This window comes from Pyrgilauda ruficollis, unplaced genomic scaffold, assembly GCF_017590135.1.
Source record: "Pyrgilauda ruficollis isolate IOZ18807 unplaced genomic scaffold, ASM1759013v1 scaffold189, whole genome shotgun sequence".
Lineage (NCBI taxonomy): Eukaryota > Metazoa > Chordata > Aves > Passeriformes > Passeridae > Pyrgilauda > Pyrgilauda ruficollis.
The window spans coordinates 516,781-532,920 of record NW_024517984.1 but is presented as its reverse complement, the minus strand read 5'-3'; the positions used below and the strand labels follow the sequence as shown (position 1 = coordinate 532,920).

The 16,140-nt window shown below is 62.0% G+C and overlaps 2 protein-coding genes and 1 long non-coding RNA gene across 7 annotated transcripts; 2 read left to right on the top strand and 1 right to left on the bottom strand.

Moving 5' to 3' along the window:
- The first annotated feature begins 737 nt into the window (after nucleotides 1-737).
- On the top strand, nucleotides 738-4,305 carry RUNDC3A (RUN domain containing 3A). Of its 4 annotated transcripts, none has more exons than XM_041465433.1 (10): nucleotides 754-1,086; nucleotides 1,236-1,369; nucleotides 1,748-1,833; nucleotides 1,967-2,056; nucleotides 2,143-2,223; nucleotides 2,336-2,501; nucleotides 2,693-2,850; nucleotides 2,962-3,151; nucleotides 3,276-3,382; nucleotides 3,597-4,305. In XM_041465433.1, exons 2-10 carry the CDS (start codon nucleotides 1,340-1,342, stop codon nucleotides 3,775-3,777), a joined length of 1,089 nt encoding a protein of 362 aa, XP_041321367.1. In that variant the 5' UTR covers nucleotides 754-1,086; nucleotides 1,236-1,339; the 3' UTR covers nucleotides 3,778-4,305. The 4 variants fall into 4 exon arrangements, with proteins under 4 accessions (XP_041321370.1, XP_041321367.1, XP_041321369.1 ...); XM_041465434.1 differs by having other exon boundaries at nucleotides 773-1,086; nucleotides 3,014-3,151; XM_041465436.1 differs by lacking the exon at nucleotides 3,276-3,382 and having other exon boundaries at nucleotides 738-1,086.
- A 179-nt stretch (nucleotides 4,306-4,484) lies between these two features.
- Nucleotides 4,485-10,663, bottom strand: SLC25A39 (solute carrier family 25 member 39). Of its 2 annotated transcripts, XM_041465409.1 has the most exons (12): nucleotides 10,529-10,663; nucleotides 8,280-8,388; nucleotides 8,145-8,204; nucleotides 7,547-7,591; nucleotides 6,788-6,897; nucleotides 6,597-6,664; nucleotides 6,356-6,480; nucleotides 6,007-6,180; nucleotides 5,812-5,921; nucleotides 5,583-5,664; nucleotides 5,410-5,490; nucleotides 4,485-5,332 (listed from the first exon to the last, which is right to left on the bottom strand). In XM_041465409.1, exons 2-12 carry the CDS (start codon nucleotides 8,374-8,376, stop codon nucleotides 5,211-5,213), a joined length of 1,074 nt encoding a protein of 357 aa, XP_041321343.1. In that variant the 5' UTR covers nucleotides 8,377-8,388; nucleotides 10,529-10,663; the 3' UTR covers nucleotides 4,485-5,210. The 2 variants fall into 2 exon arrangements, with proteins under 2 accessions (XP_041321343.1, XP_041321342.1); XM_041465408.1 differs by lacking the exon at nucleotides 7,547-7,591 and having other exon boundaries at nucleotides 10,529-10,649.
- A 2,247-nt stretch (nucleotides 10,664-12,910) lies between these two features.
- LOC121352448 lies at nucleotides 12,911-14,783 on the top strand. Its single transcript, XR_005954932.1, has 3 exons — nucleotides 12,911-13,150; nucleotides 14,363-14,493; nucleotides 14,577-14,783. It is a non-coding gene; the product is annotated as an uncharacterized LOC121352448 (long non-coding RNA).
- Nucleotides 14,784-16,140: the final 1,357 nt, after the last annotated feature.

Here is a 16,140-nt window from a genome sequence, read left to right as displayed (position 1 = left end):
GGGGGGGGCCCAGGAAGTGACGTCAGAGCCCCGGAGCGGCGGGGATGGGGGATGAAGGATGGAGGATGAGCGTTGTCATGGAGACTCCCGGCTGGACCGGGATGGGGGGGCAGGAATGGGGAGCAGGGACGCGGTGGGGGGGGGCTGGTGGCTCCTGCCGGGGGGGGGGGGGGGGGGGCCCCCCCCCCAGGGGCCTGGTGAGGAGCTGCTGGAGCTGGGAGAGCTGGAGCCTGGCCCAGGCCTGGGGGGATGTGGGGGATACCAGGGCCTGGGCAGCCTGGCTGAGACCCCCAGGGCCTCATGTTGGGGTCTGGGGACCCCAGGGCTCCTCAGCGTGGCACGGGGCACCTCCAGACCCCACTGCCATGACATGGGGACCCAATGGATCTCCTTGCCATGGCATGGGGCATCTAAAGACCCCATTGTCACGACACGGAGACCCTCTGGATCTCCACCAGGACGCCTGCAGCCCGCACGGCTGTGCCATGAGGCACCTCCAGAGCTCAGTGCCAGGATGGCACACCCTCCACCTGCTGCCACGGGGATCCCCCTGCAGCTGTGACCCACAGACCCCACAGACGGAGCGATGCCCCCCGGGCAAACACCTGCCCCGTCCCGCCCTGTCCTGGCTCGGTGGCTCGGTGTCCTCGGCGTCGCTGTGCCCCGAGCACGAGCGGCCGGGCGGAAGGGGAAGCCATCACCGCCCGCGCACGGCCGGGAGGAAGGGGGCCTTTGTTCGCCCTTCCTGGCCACTTGCACAGCGGGGAGCAGCGGCCGCCCCTCGGGGTCCCTGGGGACGCGGGGACAGGGGGGTCACCGAGCCACAGCCCAGCGCGACGCCCTCTTCCCGCTGCCGGGAGCGGGAGCCAACAGCTGGAAAAGCGCTTTGCTAAACCCTGACGTGTGCCAGGGCTGGAGGTGGCGCGGGGCGCGTGTCCCCTCCCGGCTGTGACGCCCGTCCTCCCTCCAGGTTCTCGGTGAAGACGCTTCTGGAGAAGTACACGGCGGATCCCATCGACGACTCCTCCGAGGAGTTCGTTAACTTCGCTGCCATCCTCGAGCAGATCCTCAGCCACCGCTTCAAAGGTACGGGTGGCCCCCAGGACTGTCCCTGTCCCCATCCCCTGTCCCCTGGCGGATGGGGACGCACATGCTGGCGCCAGGAAGGGTGTCCAGCTCTGCTGGAGGGGCTTTGCTGGCGCAGCAGCCCCTGAGCAGCCCGTGGGCGCCCGCAGGCCCTGTCAGCTGGTTCAGCTCCGATGGACAGCGCGGGTTTTGGGATTACATCCGCCTGGCCTGCAGCAAGGTCCCCAACAACTGCGTCAGCAGCATCGAGAACATGGAGAACATCAGCACCTCCAGGGCCAAGGTCAGGAAGGCACCAGTCCTCTCCCTGTCCCTGTCCCTGTCCCCATCCCCATTTCTATGCCTGCTCCTGTTTCCATTCAATCCACCCTGACCCTGGTACATGGATCCATCTACATTCCCATCTCACCCCATCCCCATCCCCATCCCCATCCTCATCCCCATCCCCACCCCTCTGTGTCCCCGCCTTGCTCCCTTCCCCTGCCCTCCCACAGCTCCATCCCACACCACAGGGCCCCTTGGGACACAACAGCAGCTGTGGGTCCCCATGGTACCGAAAAACGGGCTGAAAGCCACTCCTGTATGGGGATCAGAGTGCTGGGGGTGGGTGGGATGTGGGGACCCCCCCGAGGCAGCCCCCACCCTCAGGACTGCCTCGCAGGGCCGGGCCTGGATCCGTGTGGCGCTGATGGAGAAGCGAATGTCCGAGTACATCTCCACAGCCCTGCGGGACACTCGGACCACCAGGTGAGCAACCCCGGCCCTGCTGGCCATGGCCACACCTGCACCAGGGCGTGTGGGGGTGCTGGGGTGGGTTTCGGGGTGCCAGGGTGGGTTTTGGGGTGCTGGGGGGGCACATCCAGCCGCGTGCTCCCCGCAGGCGGTTTTACGATGACGGGGCCATCATGCTGCGGGAGGAGTCCACGGTGCTCACGGGGATGCTCATCGGGCTCAGCGCCATCGACTTCAGGTAGGGACAGGTGACACAGAGGGACACAGGCCCTGGCTGACAGCCTGGGGGTTCCCTCACCTTCTTCTCCCACTGCCTCTGCTCAGCTTCTGCCTGAAGGGAGAGGTGATGGACGGTAAAACGCCCGTGGTCATTGACTACACGCCCTACCTGAAGTTCACGCAGAGGTAGGAGCTGGGGTGCCCTTCCTGGGGTGGGGACCCTCCTGTCTCTCCCCCAGCACCACGATGGGGCTCCCTGAACCCCTGACAGCCCCTGCTGAGCCCCCACACCCCCCAGCTATGACTACCTGAGTGAGGAGGAGGAGCGGGGCAGTGTGGAGAGCAGCACGAGCGAGGACAGCTCACCTGAACACCCCTACCTGCCCCTGGTCACCGACGAGGACAGCTGGTACAACAAGTGGCGCAAGATGGAGCAGAAATTCCGCATTGTTTACGCCCAAAAGGTACCAGACTGGGGCCATCAGGGTATCAACTTCCCCAGGATGCTGCAGCCTGGAGCATCTCTGCCTCAGTGGCACCCTCAGCCCTTCATCCTGCTGCTGCGGTGACCCAGCCCGCTTCCTGTCACTCCAGAGGGCCCTGGGGACACTGGGGGTGGTGGCAGCGGGGCACCACTGATGGTGGCCTCACTCAGGGGTACCTGGAGGAGCTGGTGCGGCTGCGGGAGTCGCAGCTGAAGGACCTGGAGGCGGAGAACAAGCGGCTGAAGCTCCGGCTGGAGGAGGTGATGGTGCAGAACCAGCTGGAGAAGAGAGAGCTGGAGGGCGTCATCCTGGAGCTGCAGGAGCAGCTGTGAGTGGGGACCCACTGCCACTGCCAGGGGGCTCGGGGGGCTGGGGGTCCCTGGAGCCAGGCTGCCCCACAGGCCCTGGGTGTCCCCACACGTCCCGTGTCACCTGGCAGGTCCCCAGCAGTGGTGGCTGTGCCAGGTGCTGAGCACCTGCCTTTGCTGCAGGACGGGGCTGATCCCCTGCGAGAACCCACAGCTGGCCCAGCTCTCCAAGGAGATGGTGACACCCCTGGTCAACCAGTGGCCCTCCCTGGGGACCCTCAATGGCAACGAGAGCGGCTCGGACAGCAAACTCTACAGAAGGCAAGCTCACAGTGGGGGCAGAGAGCTGCCGGAGCACCCTGTCCTACCCCGGGGGGGACACGGGGTGTGGGAGGGGTACAAGAGCTGTGCCAGCCCCGGGGGGCTCAGAGCTGTCCCTCTGCAGGCACAGCTTCGTGAGCACCGACCAGCTCTCGGCCGAGAACAGCCTCAGCTCCGACTCCCAGCGCCTGGGCGAGGGCAAGCGCGAAGGGGAGCCCTGGGGGCCCTTGGGTAAGACCCCCACCCACCATAGGGCGCCCTCGGGGCTCAGCACATCTCACCCGCGTGTCAGGACCCACCAGCAGCCCCCTCCTCATGGTTGGGATGCTGCCCCAGCAGTGCAGGGACACCCAGGTGGCCCCCGGTGAGGTGGTCCCTGTCCCCCCGGGGTGGCAGGGCTGGGACACGAGGCCGAGCCCCCCGTGACGCCCTGCTCTGCCCGCAGGGAAGGACCCCACGCCCTCCATGCTGGGGCTCTGCGGCTCCCTGGCCTCCCTGCCCAGCTGCAAGTCCCTGGCCAGCCTCAAGTCCAACGAGTGCCTGGTGAGCGACAGCACGGAAGCCAGCCCGACCCGCAGCCCCAGCTGAGACCCCCGGCCCCCGCGCCGCCCCCCGGCCCAGCGTGACGGCACCGGACTGACCGAGCTCGGCCCCCCTCGCCACCCCGGGACCAACGAGGGACGCGCCGATCCCACCGGGGAGGCTGGGGACGGGCATCCCCCTCCCCATCTTGAGACCCCACCCCGGCTGCGCCTCGGCCCCCCCAGCGTGGACCCCGGCTGGAGACACGGACCTGTTGGGATGGGGGGTGCAGGACTGGGGGGAATGGACTGTCCCACGGTGGGGGGACACTGGGAGTGACAGCTGCTGGGGAGCAAGGGGGGGTCGGGGCCAGGCCCCTTCCAGGGGTGAGGGTCTGGCGTGGTCCTTGGTGCCCACCCGGGTGTGCCTGCCTGGCCTCCCCCAGCTCCCCTGCACTGTGGGAGGCTGCCTGCCCCCCTTGCAGCAGCATCCCCACAACAGGGGGAGGACTCTTCTTCCCCCTTCCTCCCCATCCTCCCCTGGGTTTTGGGTTGTTTTGGGTGATTTTGGTTTTTATTTCAGCCCTATCTGCCTTGTTGGAGCAAAAGGAATCAATAAACGCAGCAAGCAGAGCTGGCCTGTCACCCACCTCCCCAGAGGGGAACAAACCCCTTGTGCCCCCCTGCCACAAGGTCCTGGCCCAGGCAAGGATTTTGGGGCACCCAGTGAGCCTCCTGCAGCCCCTCGGGGCAGGGGCCCACAAAACAGGTGTCTCTACAGCCCCCCAGCACACAGAGAGATATCCTTCCACTAAGAGACAATTATTTTATTTAAGAAATTAGGAGAAATTCCCTCCATGAGTCCCGGGGTAATGGGGGCAGTGCCCGCAGAGCTGGGGCAGGCCCTTGCAGTGAAAGGATGGGACAGGGGTGCCACAATGGCCCCCCGGAGCAGCAGTGAGGTCTGTCCCCACACAGGGTCTGACAGGGGATGGGGACATCCCGAGTGGGAGGAGAGGTCCAGAGGCAGGGAGAGGGTCCTGATGTGTCCCCATGCCATGCAGAGCCAGCAAGGCGAGGCTGTGTGTGAGTGATGGTCAGGAGGGGCAGAGCCCCAGGCAGAGCAGGGCTGGGGGGCGCAGGCAGGCAGAGAAGCCCCCGAGGTCTGGGGTTTGGTCCTTGCCAGAGCCCCAGCTCCATCTCCTGCCAAGCCAAGTCTTCTGGGACACGCCATCCTTGCGACACCGTCCACGATTCCAGCAGCAACATCTGTCCAGCCCCAAGGGATGGGTGCAGGGGGCTCCATATCCCCGCCAGTGTCACAGTAGCAGGCACAGATGTCCCCCAGCGTGGCTGGGACAGGGAGTGGGGCCAGGCTGGCCCCGGCTCCGTGTGCAGGCAGCGGGAGGCAGAGCAGGAACGAAGGCACTTGCGCTCTGCACAGCCGAGTGCGGATCGCCGCTCCTGGGACACCTGGCTGGAGCAGGGCTGGCACTGTCCCCTGGGCACGGCCACGTCCAGCCCTGCCCCAGGCCCGTTCACAATCCCCCCCGCAGCTGCTGCTCCTGGTTCAGCTTCTGGAAGAAGCTCTTGCTAAATTCATAGGTGCTGATCATGATGGCGCAGGCAGGTGCCACCTTGATGACGCGGGGCAGGAACCCTGCAAGGACAGCGCTGTGAGCCCTGGGGTGACACCAGGGCACCCGGAACCCCAGCACAGCCAGGGCACAGCCTCACCTGCAAACAGCCCCCGGGTGCCAGACTCAGCGCGGATCCGCTGCATGAGCAGCCAGGTGGAGGAAGGCTTGGAGGCTGTGACTGTGGGGAGAGGGGAGCAGGTGAGGGTTGGGGGACACCCGTGGGGAGTGCTGGTTGCCCCCCAGGCACCTGCCTGGAGCTTGGCCCCTCACCTGGGTGCACCTCACTGTCTCCCAGCTCGATCTGCCGCTGGGTTTTGACCACGTCGAAGGGCAGCGTCAGCACTGCGGCCACCTGTGGGGTTGGCACTGGATGGTGAGCGAGGACATGGGGTTCCTGCCCAGTGCCAGCTCCGTTGTCACCTCCCAGCACCATCCCAGCCCCACTCCTCCCTCCCACAGACACCAACCCCCAACAGGAGCCCCAGCATCCCAAACTCACCGTGCCAGAGATGGCCCCGGATGCGAAGCTGACCATGAACGTGGCCCCGTCCAGCCAGGCCTGCCTGCAGAGCCACGTCCTCACCAGCTCGTAGTTAAACCAGTACAGAGCTGAGGAGAGGAGACACCAGTGCTACCACTGGGCACCCCCCACCAGCACGGGCTGTGGGGGGTGCCCAGTGCCCCCCAGGCATACCTGAGAAGGGGACGTCCCGCAGCACGGTGGGTCCCCAGCCTCTCCAGAGGGACAGCCAGCCGTCCTGGGCCACTGCTGACCGGATGCAGACACGCAGCTCGCGGTAGCTGAGCTGCTGGGACTGCATCTTGGTGCGGATCAGCTCCAGGGGGCTGATGACTGTCACAGCACCCACTGCAACACAAGAGGGACACAGGGAATGAGCTCTGTCCGCTCCAGCAGCCGTCCCAGAGCCATCAGCACAGTGCCTGGAGAGCCAGGCACTGAATGTGGATGCTGAGACCTGGCATGCTCTGCTGCCAGGACACAGGGTGGGCATGGGGGGACCCCAGAGAGGAGAGGTACTCACGCCTGGCGAGGGCCCCAGCCAGCAAGGGGATGTAGTGGTTCCAGCTCCCCATCCGGGCGTGCAGGTAGTCCCGGAGCTGGTCATAGGTGGTGAAGTAAATGACGGTGGCTGGCACAGCCATGACCCTGTGAGGAGGAGAAGGGCAGTGAGTGGCACATGTCCTCCCTGGGGCTGGCAGGGGGCTTGGGACCTAAGTCTGTGTGCCTGGGCAGGTGGCAGCAGCCAGAATCCCCGAACTCACAGGGTGGGGGGCAAGCCGCTCCACAGAGATCTGATGCCCTCGTTGCGTGTGATCTTCACAAAGGCATCCTGGGGAGAGAGCACAGCACCAGGGACAGGGGTTACAGGTGGCAGAAGGACAAACAACCCCCCAGAAAACACCCCAACACCTCTCTGGGGTGGGAGGCCCCTGGCCATGCCTGGAGCTCCTACCAGCGTGCCGGTGAAGTGGCCGGGGGCCTTGTACCAGGCGGTGCAGCTGTTGCCGTTCTGGCAGACGTACAGGTGGTCCATGAGCCCGTTGCAGTAGAGGAAACATTTCCCTGAGGCAGGAAACAACGGCACTGCCATTACACAGGAGACCCTTCCCCTCTGCCCCATGCCCTGCACATCTGATCCCAAAGCTGCCACATCTTCCAGGAAGGAGCCAAACCCTCAGGGCTTGAGCCCAGTGTGCACCAGTCCAAGGCCAGGAGAGGAACAACCCTCCAGCAAGGGTCTGATTGTGGCCAGAACCAGGGATGGGGACACCCAGCTCCATGGCAGGGATGGGGATACAGCAGGACCCACTGCCAGCAATGGGAGAGGGTTTATGCCTCACTTGGTCTTGGCTCTGCTGCCATGGCACAGTGGGGACATCAGCACTGGCCCCTCCACTGTGCTCTCAAGCCAGGCACAAAGGACACCAGGCAGGAGAAATCCAAGGGGACTTTGATGTGGCAACAGGACAGAGTGACAAGACCACAGCCAGCCAGGCCGGCTGCACAACAGATCCCCATCACAACAGATGTGGCACAGCCAGCCCCAGAGCAGGGCTGCAGGGCAGCCTGGGCTGGGGACAGTGTCAGCCCCCATTGTGCAGGGATGTCCCCACAGCCAGAGGAGCCCAAGCCACCACCAGTGGAGAAGCAAACCAGGATGAAGGCTTGGGAAAGCAAAGCCACTGGCAGCAGGAGCCCCTGGCGTACTCACATGTGGCCGGCTGAGCGCCCCAGGGCACTGACTGCGCTGCCAACACTGAAACACACAATGGGGACACACTGAGCAACCACACAGGGGACGTGCCACCACCCGGGGCTGGGCTGCTACAGCTCCCAGCCGGGCAGCAGCAGAGCTCTGTGGGTGCCTGCATGCCCCAACAGCCACTTCCCAAGCAGTTCCTATTGTCACCAAACCAGTCCCTTGTGGTCAGCCCCAGCCCAGTGATCCCACAGGAAGGGGCAGAGCCCAAGGGGAGTGGCATGGAGACTGGAACAAAGGCAGTGGGGGAACAGCCAGCAGCTGCAGCAGGCTGAGCTTCTGGTGGGCTGGGGGCTGCCAGGCACAGTGCTGACCCCCTTGGCAATGAGCTGCAGAGGGGGAAGGACAGAGCCAAGCACCAACCCAGCTTCCCCAGCAGGGCCCCCGGGCCCGTGAGGACAAGGGGCCCATGGTAACCTGTCACCTTGCAATGGCCCCATGCTCCAGAGCAGAGACATCCCTGCCACCAGCTCTGCCAGCTGAGACACCCCCGTGGGCTGCTCGCCAGGGGACTGGCTGCAGCCCCCTGCCCTGCCCCGAGCAGGGTTACCTTTGGAGAAGGGGGTCCTCTGGGCCTGCAGCCGGATCTTCACCACGTCCAGCGGCGTCACTACAAAGACATGGTCCCTTAGCCATGACACCCCCGTGCCAGCCCCCACCCTGGCACCCACCCCGCCACGCTCACCGAAGAGGGAGGTGAGGATGGCACCTGTCCCTGAGGCCAGCATCTGCTGCAGTGGCGTGATGCCCCCGCCGGGGCTCGGTGGCATCTTCTCAGCCATGGCACTGTCCCCCTGCAATGCACAGCAAGGGATGCTGGAGGCTGGGGGGTCCCTGTTCAGGGATGAGGTCCCCTGGGAGCCCCCCCAGCATCCCCACTCCAGCAGTGTCCCACAGGTGTCCCACGCCCGCTGTGCTATCGCTGCAGCACACGGCAGGCGAGGGCCCCCCATAATCAGGGTGTCCTGGGGGGTGACAGGGACTGGCTCCCAGGGCCAGCCCAGCCCTGATAACACCCCCTGGCCCCACACTGGCAGCAGGCCCAGCCTGGCTGGAGAGGTGGAGACAGTCCAGCCTTCCATGTCCTTGGGGAAGGAGGACTGTCCCCTCCCTGCACTCAGAAAATTAAGGCAAGGAAGGAACAAAGTCCAAAGAGCAGCCATGCTGTGACAGCCCCCCCAGCTCTAGCTGGGATGGCAGCAGAGCCCAGTGCAGTCATGGCAGGACACCAGGCATGGGGAGATCCCCCTCGTGAGTTTGTAACAAGAATTCCAAGAAGGGTTTAGGCATGTGAAACCTCCTGCCTGATCCCGCTGGGGCTTGGCAAGGCTGCAGCCTCCAGGGCTGGGGTGCTGCCCTCGGGAAGCAGGGGATATCACACCCTTCCCAGGAGAAGGATGTGGAGAAGCGACCCTCAGCACATTCAGCACCAGCTGCTCCCTCTCGCTGCAGCCTGGGGATCATTATCATGCTGGGACAGGGCCACAGCAGGAGAGCTTCCAGGCTTTGGGAACCCACAGGGTTCTTTAAAGCCTGGGAATGCAGCAAAAAACCTTCACCATCTGACTCATCAATTTGCAAGGTCAGAGAAGTCATAAATCTCTACGGGCTCTGGAATTGTTGGGTGACCAAGGCTGCAGGTTGGGACAGGCCTGTCCTGAAGCCACACGTGCCAGCCCCCCAGGGAGCTGGGTCCATCCTGGCACAGGCACCAGCCCCGCTGGAGAGCTGGATCTCTCCCAGCCCTGCACATGTGCCAGCCCCACAGGGAGCTGGGCCTGTCCTGAACCCACACCCTCCAGTGCCCCAGGACCTGGGTGCTCTTTGGGCACGGGCCCCCAGTGTGCCCATCACGGGAGGGCAGCGTGGCACGTGCCCCACAGACCCACAGCAAAACCGTGCCACGGGCAGGGCGCTGCCTCCGGATCCTCCCCGTGACCCAGCCCTCCTGCTCAGCCTGACGCAAGCCAGGGGAAATCTCTTGCTCCCAGCTCTGCCCCACCTGATAAACTCACTCCTAACGCGTGGCGTGCCCCAACACAGCCCCTCTGCTGGTGCTGGGGCAGCGGGGCACCTCCAGGGCTTCCTGTTTGTATCCGAGCTCCCCTCCCAGCTGGGAGCTGCTCCCTTTTCCGTGCAGAATAAAATATGCCCCTAAACGCAGAGCCCTGCTCTGCCTGGAGCGGCACTGGGGCTGGCTATGGCACGGGGATGATCGGGGAAAACAAACACGGGTTAAAGTGATCACTGCAAACAATTCCCAGGGACGGGGCCTGCGGGGAGGCTCCAGGGGCTCTTGCCGGGCTGGAAGGGCCCAGCTGGCTCCAGCCCCGAGCCAGAGGGAAATCCTGCCCGCGGATCCCCGGCACTCCCTTGGCCCTGGGCTGCTCCAGCCTCGGGGATGTGAAGCTGGGTCCCCACCTTCCACCCCGGGGGGTGCCCAGACAGCACCGGGATGCCATCCCGCTGGGGCACAGCCCGCTGTCCCCAGGAGCGGGGGACAGTGCTGCAGTGTCCCCGAGGCAGCCTGGCCCTCTGCCCTAGGGAACCCCCGGCGGGGCAGCCCCCCATCCTGGAGCCGAACCCCTGCGCGGTTTCTGCCCCCCTGCCTGGAGCCTGCAGCCCCCTGAGGGGTTTGTGCCCCCATCGGAGCTCGGAGCCCCCAGCCCAGGCCTGTGCCCCCTCCACCGGGGTATGCAGCCCCCTCCCCTGGCCCTACACCTCCCCCTCGCAGGATCTGCAGCCCCGGCAGTCTCGGGGTGCGCCCCCTCCCCGGGAGGCGACCCCGGGGGTCCCTCGGCCGCCTCACGCCCTCCGCGGCCTCACGACCCCCGACACCAGGGGAAACTGAGGCAGCGGTCACGCGTGCCGGGCCACGAGGGGGATGACGTGGCGGACGGGGTGTCGGGGGAAGTGCCGGGGGTTCCGCCCCACCTGCTCATTCCAGCCAGGCTTGGCGCGTCCCTCCGGGACCGGGAGGCGGCTCCGCGCCGGCGGCGCCTTTAAGGAGCCCCATGGGCGCCCCTCGCCCTCCGCCGCGCTTCCGCCCGCCCCGCCCCGCGCACGCGCGCTGCGCCCCGCGCGCCCCTGCGCCCCCTGCCGGCCCGGGGGGGCCGCGGCGCCCTGAAACACCTGGAAAACACCTGGAACACATGAACACCTGGGATACAGACACACCTGGAAAACACCTGGAACACATGAACACCTGGAATACAGACACACCTGGGACACAGACACACCTGAGACACAGACACACCACGAATACAGACACACCTGTGACACAGACACATTGTACACAGACACCCCGAACACAAACACCCTGTATACACCTGGCACACACCTTGCACGTACCTTGCACACTCACCGCGCTGGAGAAAGACGTGCCCTGCACACTCATGGTGCTGACAGAGGGACCCACCTTGCACACTCACCGTGCTACTAAAGCGGCTCACCTTGCACACTCACACTCCACGCTGGCAAGAGGCTGTGCCTTGCACACTCACCATGCTACCAAAAGGGCTCACCTTGCACACTCACACTCCACGCCGGCAGAAGGCTGTGCCTTGCACACTCACCGTGCTACCAAAGGGGCTCACCTTGCACACTCACACTCCACGCCGGCAGAAGGCTGTGCCTTGCACACTCACCGTGCTGAAGCTCTCACCCTCACCATCCTGAGCCCACGGGGTTGCACATTCTGGTGTGGCTCGCACGCTCGTCATGCCGGGCCAGCGGCAGGCTGGGACACGGGCACGGTGCCGTGCCAGGCCCAGTGCCACTCTGCTGCCTGCAGAGGAACAAAGCCTCTCAGTTCCCAAAGCACAGCGAGCACCCAGCGTGTCCCTGTCCTCTGCCACGCTCCCTGCAGCTCTGCTGGGCCCTCTGAGCAGGGGGTGAGTGCCCTGCTGCTTCCACATGGGCTTGTGAGAGCTGGGACTAATGCCAGCACCCGATGGGTCTGGGGGGCTGGAACCCCATCTCTGCTCAGTGCAGACCCTCAAGTGGAGTCCTTCCATGTGTTGGAAGCACTGTGTCTCTATGGAGAACCCCGAGTCCTTCTGGGTGAGGGGGTATCTCCCTGAGGGGGCTCTTATTTCTGCTCTGGTTAAATTTGGGTATTTTCTCGGGAGGAGTTTCTTCACTGAAAGGGTGATTAGACATTGGCAGGGGCTGCCCAGGGAGGTGCTGGAGTCTCCATCCCTGGAGGTGCCCAGGGAATGACTCAACAAGGCACTCAGTGCTCTGGTCTGGTTGACAAGGTGGGGATCGCTCACAGGTTGATCTTGGAGGTCTTTTCCAACCGCAGTGATTCTGGGAAGGTGGTTCAAACTGTCCGTGCACGGGTGGGAGGGAGCGGAGCCCTTCTGGAGCCTGGCAGCCCCTCGCTGTAATCTGGGCTGATGACAGCAGATGGCTCCCGAAGCCCCTCCGAAACCCGCACGGACCCCCGGGCTCTGCCCCGGCCCCGCAGCCCCCGCAGCAGCAGAACTGGGGCTGCAGGGCTGGGATGAGATGTCAGCTCCAGTGGTGCGTCCTCCAGGAAAGTCCCGCAGGCCAGAGTTCCTGGTGACTCGTTTGTGTGACAACATGACTGCAGGACCTGCTGTGGTGCTGCATGATGCAATCCCTGCCTCAGAGCCGGCTGAACTCTTGCCCTGACAAACTCCAGGATAAATCCTGCGCTGCTGCCCCCCGGTGAGTGCCATCCTGTGGGAAGGACGGAGTACTCAAGGCCAGGTGATGTGCAGGTGCCAGAGCAGCCTCTGCCTGCTGAACGGGAGCAGTTCAGGGCTCAGTCTGCAGTCCCAGGGTGTTTGGAATGGAGCCTGTTTCACCCACAGAGATGTTCCCTGTCCCTTTGCAGAGCTGGCAGAGCTCTGGTGGCTGCTCTCCTGCAGGAATAAAGTCCCTCCTGGCTCTGGAATGTCTGAGAATTGTCAGCAAAGGGGGAAGCTAGTGCTGGGAACTGCCCTTCCATGACACCAGGTCCAAGGGAATCTTGGCTTTAAGTGATGTGAGCCCAGGAGCCCGATAATTCCCACAAGGTCCCATAAGTGAACACATCCTGTGCCTCCCTGATGAGTCAGCTCTGCCTCTTAGACACACGGGCTTTAAATGATCTGAAAGCATCTTGCAGCTTGTAATTCAGAAATGGAATAATGATTAATTAAAAATATATCTGTCCTTAGGGGTATTGAGTCTTGTATCTTCTGGTTTAGGTGTTGGCTTTTTGTGGCTTTCGCACAGCTGAAAAGAGACAGGAATAATGTTTTTTCAGATGGGGTGGGGTCAAGAGGGACCAGTGAAAGATGGTTTAAGTGCCTTGACCTCGATATTTTTGGGTCTCTTCATTTGCTAAAGAGGTCAGGGTGAAAGGGTGAGTTTGTTTATCCCGAGCTCAGCACTGCTGAGGACCTGGCTGGCTCTTTGTGCTGAGTCACGGCCCGCTGGCCGCCTGCGCTGTCCAAGCCCCGGGAACCTTTCTGTCCCAGTTCACATCCTCGCAGTCCCGCTGGCCTTGGCAGGCTGGCGAGGCTGCACCGTGCTCCCATCACTGTGAGTATGAACTGTTAAGTTCCTTCAGCTGGAGAGAACCGTGTCCAAGTTGAAAGACGTGTCTGGTTTGCGGGGAAGGAGCCAGCTGAGCTGTAATCCCCCCTGAGCCGCAGCGTCCCGCGGTTTGCGTGAGCCCTGCTCGGTCTGTCCTGCCGTGACACCGCAGGCACGGCCGGGAGACGCTTGTGTAACCGCCTGCTCCCGGTTCCGAGGCGCTTACGAAACGCAGCTGGTGTCCTGGCCAGGGAGCCCTGCTCTGGGGCTGTGTGCCTGGGGCTGCTCACCGGGCAGGGGTCACACCGCGCTCTGTCAGCACCTGCGGTCGCTCTGGAAAGATTGGTCCTGTCCTGTCACTTTCAAAATCGCATTTTGAAAGCAATTAGCCTATTTCCTTTGTTTAGGTGAAGTTTAACGTCCAGGTTACAAAAGGATCTGGGTAGTGCTTTAATGGAATTAAGCCAGTGCAGAATTTGAGTATTTATTTCAGCTGGGATCATTATGGTTTTGCAAAAGCCAGGCTTAAGCTGAATTAAGTGACTCAAATGAAGCAGCTTGTGGCCAGAGGAGGCCCTAGGGACATCAGACTTGTGTAACCCAGAATATAACCCAATATAACCCAGAATTTCTAAAGCAGCTGCAGCTCTGCAGGTCAATTCCCACCGCAGGTGAGACCTGGAATTGGTGTTCTGCCTTCTGTAGCACCTGCCAGGGAAAACCCTGGTAGTTATGAAACAGGGGACAAACCTCACCTGGGAGGAAAATAAGCCTGGTCTTAGGGACGAAGAAACAGGCATGGAAGATAAAGACCCCATGGTTTCCTCCCTAAAGGATTCCTTTATAATTTTGTGTTAAAATAGTATACACCTAGCAGTACTACGGGCCAGGAGTGGGGAGGAAAGAGGAGCCTGGCCTGAGAACAGTAGGAAAAATTCCCAGATCCCTTTTCCAATAAACAAAAGCCCCTGTGAACATGAAGAAGAGCCAGAAGAGCTCAGTGCAGTAATTAAACTGCATCAGCTGTCAGCCTGCTGCACATACAGGTAAGAGATGTGCCCTTAGAGAGCTTCTCTGCAGTTCCTCTCAGCTGGGGCAGGATCTGCTGACCACCATGAGCTGCACTTTGGGACTTGAGCTGCTCCAGCAGTTCTGGAAACATCTCGGTGTTGCTGCGGGAAATGGTGCATTTCACTCTTGACTAAGCTTTGCCAACAGATCTTCTAAATGGCCTGGATGTGGCTGTGCCTGAGCACTGGCTAACGATGCCTCACTGCCCAGCCCAGGATTTCTTGGATCCAGACAGGACTTGCTGCTGAGAGCTCAGGCAGATGAAAGTGGGCGTTGAGGTAACTTCTGGAACACACGTGTTGTCATGCTGAGCACTCCAAGAAAGGAGACCCAGAGTCTCTTTTGGTTTTGCTGTCTTTAGGTGAAGAAATAATCCTGTTGGAGGGTGCTGAGCTGATCCCAGCCAGCCTGGTGTTCCTGGTACATCCCACATGGCCTGTTGGAAGAGCTGCTGTCCCAGACTGGGCTCGAGCTGCTTGCACTGGAATTCACGTTGTTTTCTGTTGTCTCACAAGGACAGATCCCCTTGTAGCACTGTAGTGTTTATTTTACAATTCCCAAAGCTGTGATAGATTTTTTAGAGGATTTTTTGTGTCTAATCTATGTAGCACTGTAGTGTTTATTTTACAATTCCCAAAGCTGTGATGGATGTTTTGTGTCTAATCTGGGAAAATTCTCCAGCTAAATTATAGTGAGTACTTTTTAGGCAGTTTAAAAATGGGCAGAAAAGAACCATTCCTCTGGTTTTAGATGGCTTGTCTATTACTATTGACCTGAAAACAAACAACGTCTGTTTCACAAACATGTGGTTTCATAAACTACATGTTCATAAATCAGGGGTTTTTTGGTACAATTCTAATCTGTAAGTCTGCAGTTATTGATACTGTAGTAAGAGAAGAGCTTTGACACTCCATAAACCTTTATTCCAAACCAAGACAGACCATTCCCAATCTGGTCTGCTTTAAAAAGCAGATTGGTGCTGCACGTGTGGGCTCCTGGAAAGGCGTGGTGAGGAAACTTCCCTTTGCCCATCTAAGTTAGACTTAAAATAAAGAGATACCCAGCAAAAAAGGCTTTAAGAAGAACCTGGTGCTGCAGGTTCCTCATCTGTTTCTCTCACAAAAAGCCCGTTCTTGGACTGGATGTTTGTCCTTGATTTGCACCTCAGTGTTTGTCAGAAAAAACTGAAAACTGGATCCTGCCCTCCTGCAGTTTCTCTATTAAATCCAATTATTAGGGATAGCAACCCTCTTAACACAAGGCAGTAATTCCATCGAGCAATCCCCACAACACTTCCAGGCCGAGCAAAAGCAGCTCACTGCTGTTCCGGATGAAGCAGGCAAGGTCGAGAGGGATCCTTTGGGACCGGGATCTGTTTTTTACAGCCTCTCCCTTTGCTTTCCAGGCTGGTGGCAGGGCGGTGAGGGAACCGCGACGCTCCCCGGCAGCTCGGGGCCATTCTCCTGTCACCTGTTGCTCCTTCTGACAGGTGTCTGCAGAGCCCAAAGCCGGCGAGAGCTGCCAGCCCTGCCCCTCCACGGCCTCTGTGGCCTGTCCCTCTCCATGTAGGTGTAGGAGGCGGCTGCTCTCCCTTTGTCAGCCTGGAGCTTACCAGGATGAAACGAAACCGGCGCGGCCGCCGTCGAGGCTGCTGAGGGGAGGCCGCTCCCACACGCTAGCCGCGCTACCGCCATCTCCATGGACGCTCAGGGCTGTGCCCAGCAGCGCCCGGAGGCAGCAGAGTGTGCCGGGCAGAAATCGGGATGGAAGCTGGCGGCAGGGTTTGGCGAGGCGGTGTCGCGGGGAGGAGAAATTCGGTGCGCACGGCGGAGCGGAGCGGAGCGGGGCGTGAGGGGGGGGCATCGCGGCAGCGCCCCCTGCCGGCTGGGGCGGCGCGCGCGCCCCCGCGTCCCGTAGACAATGGG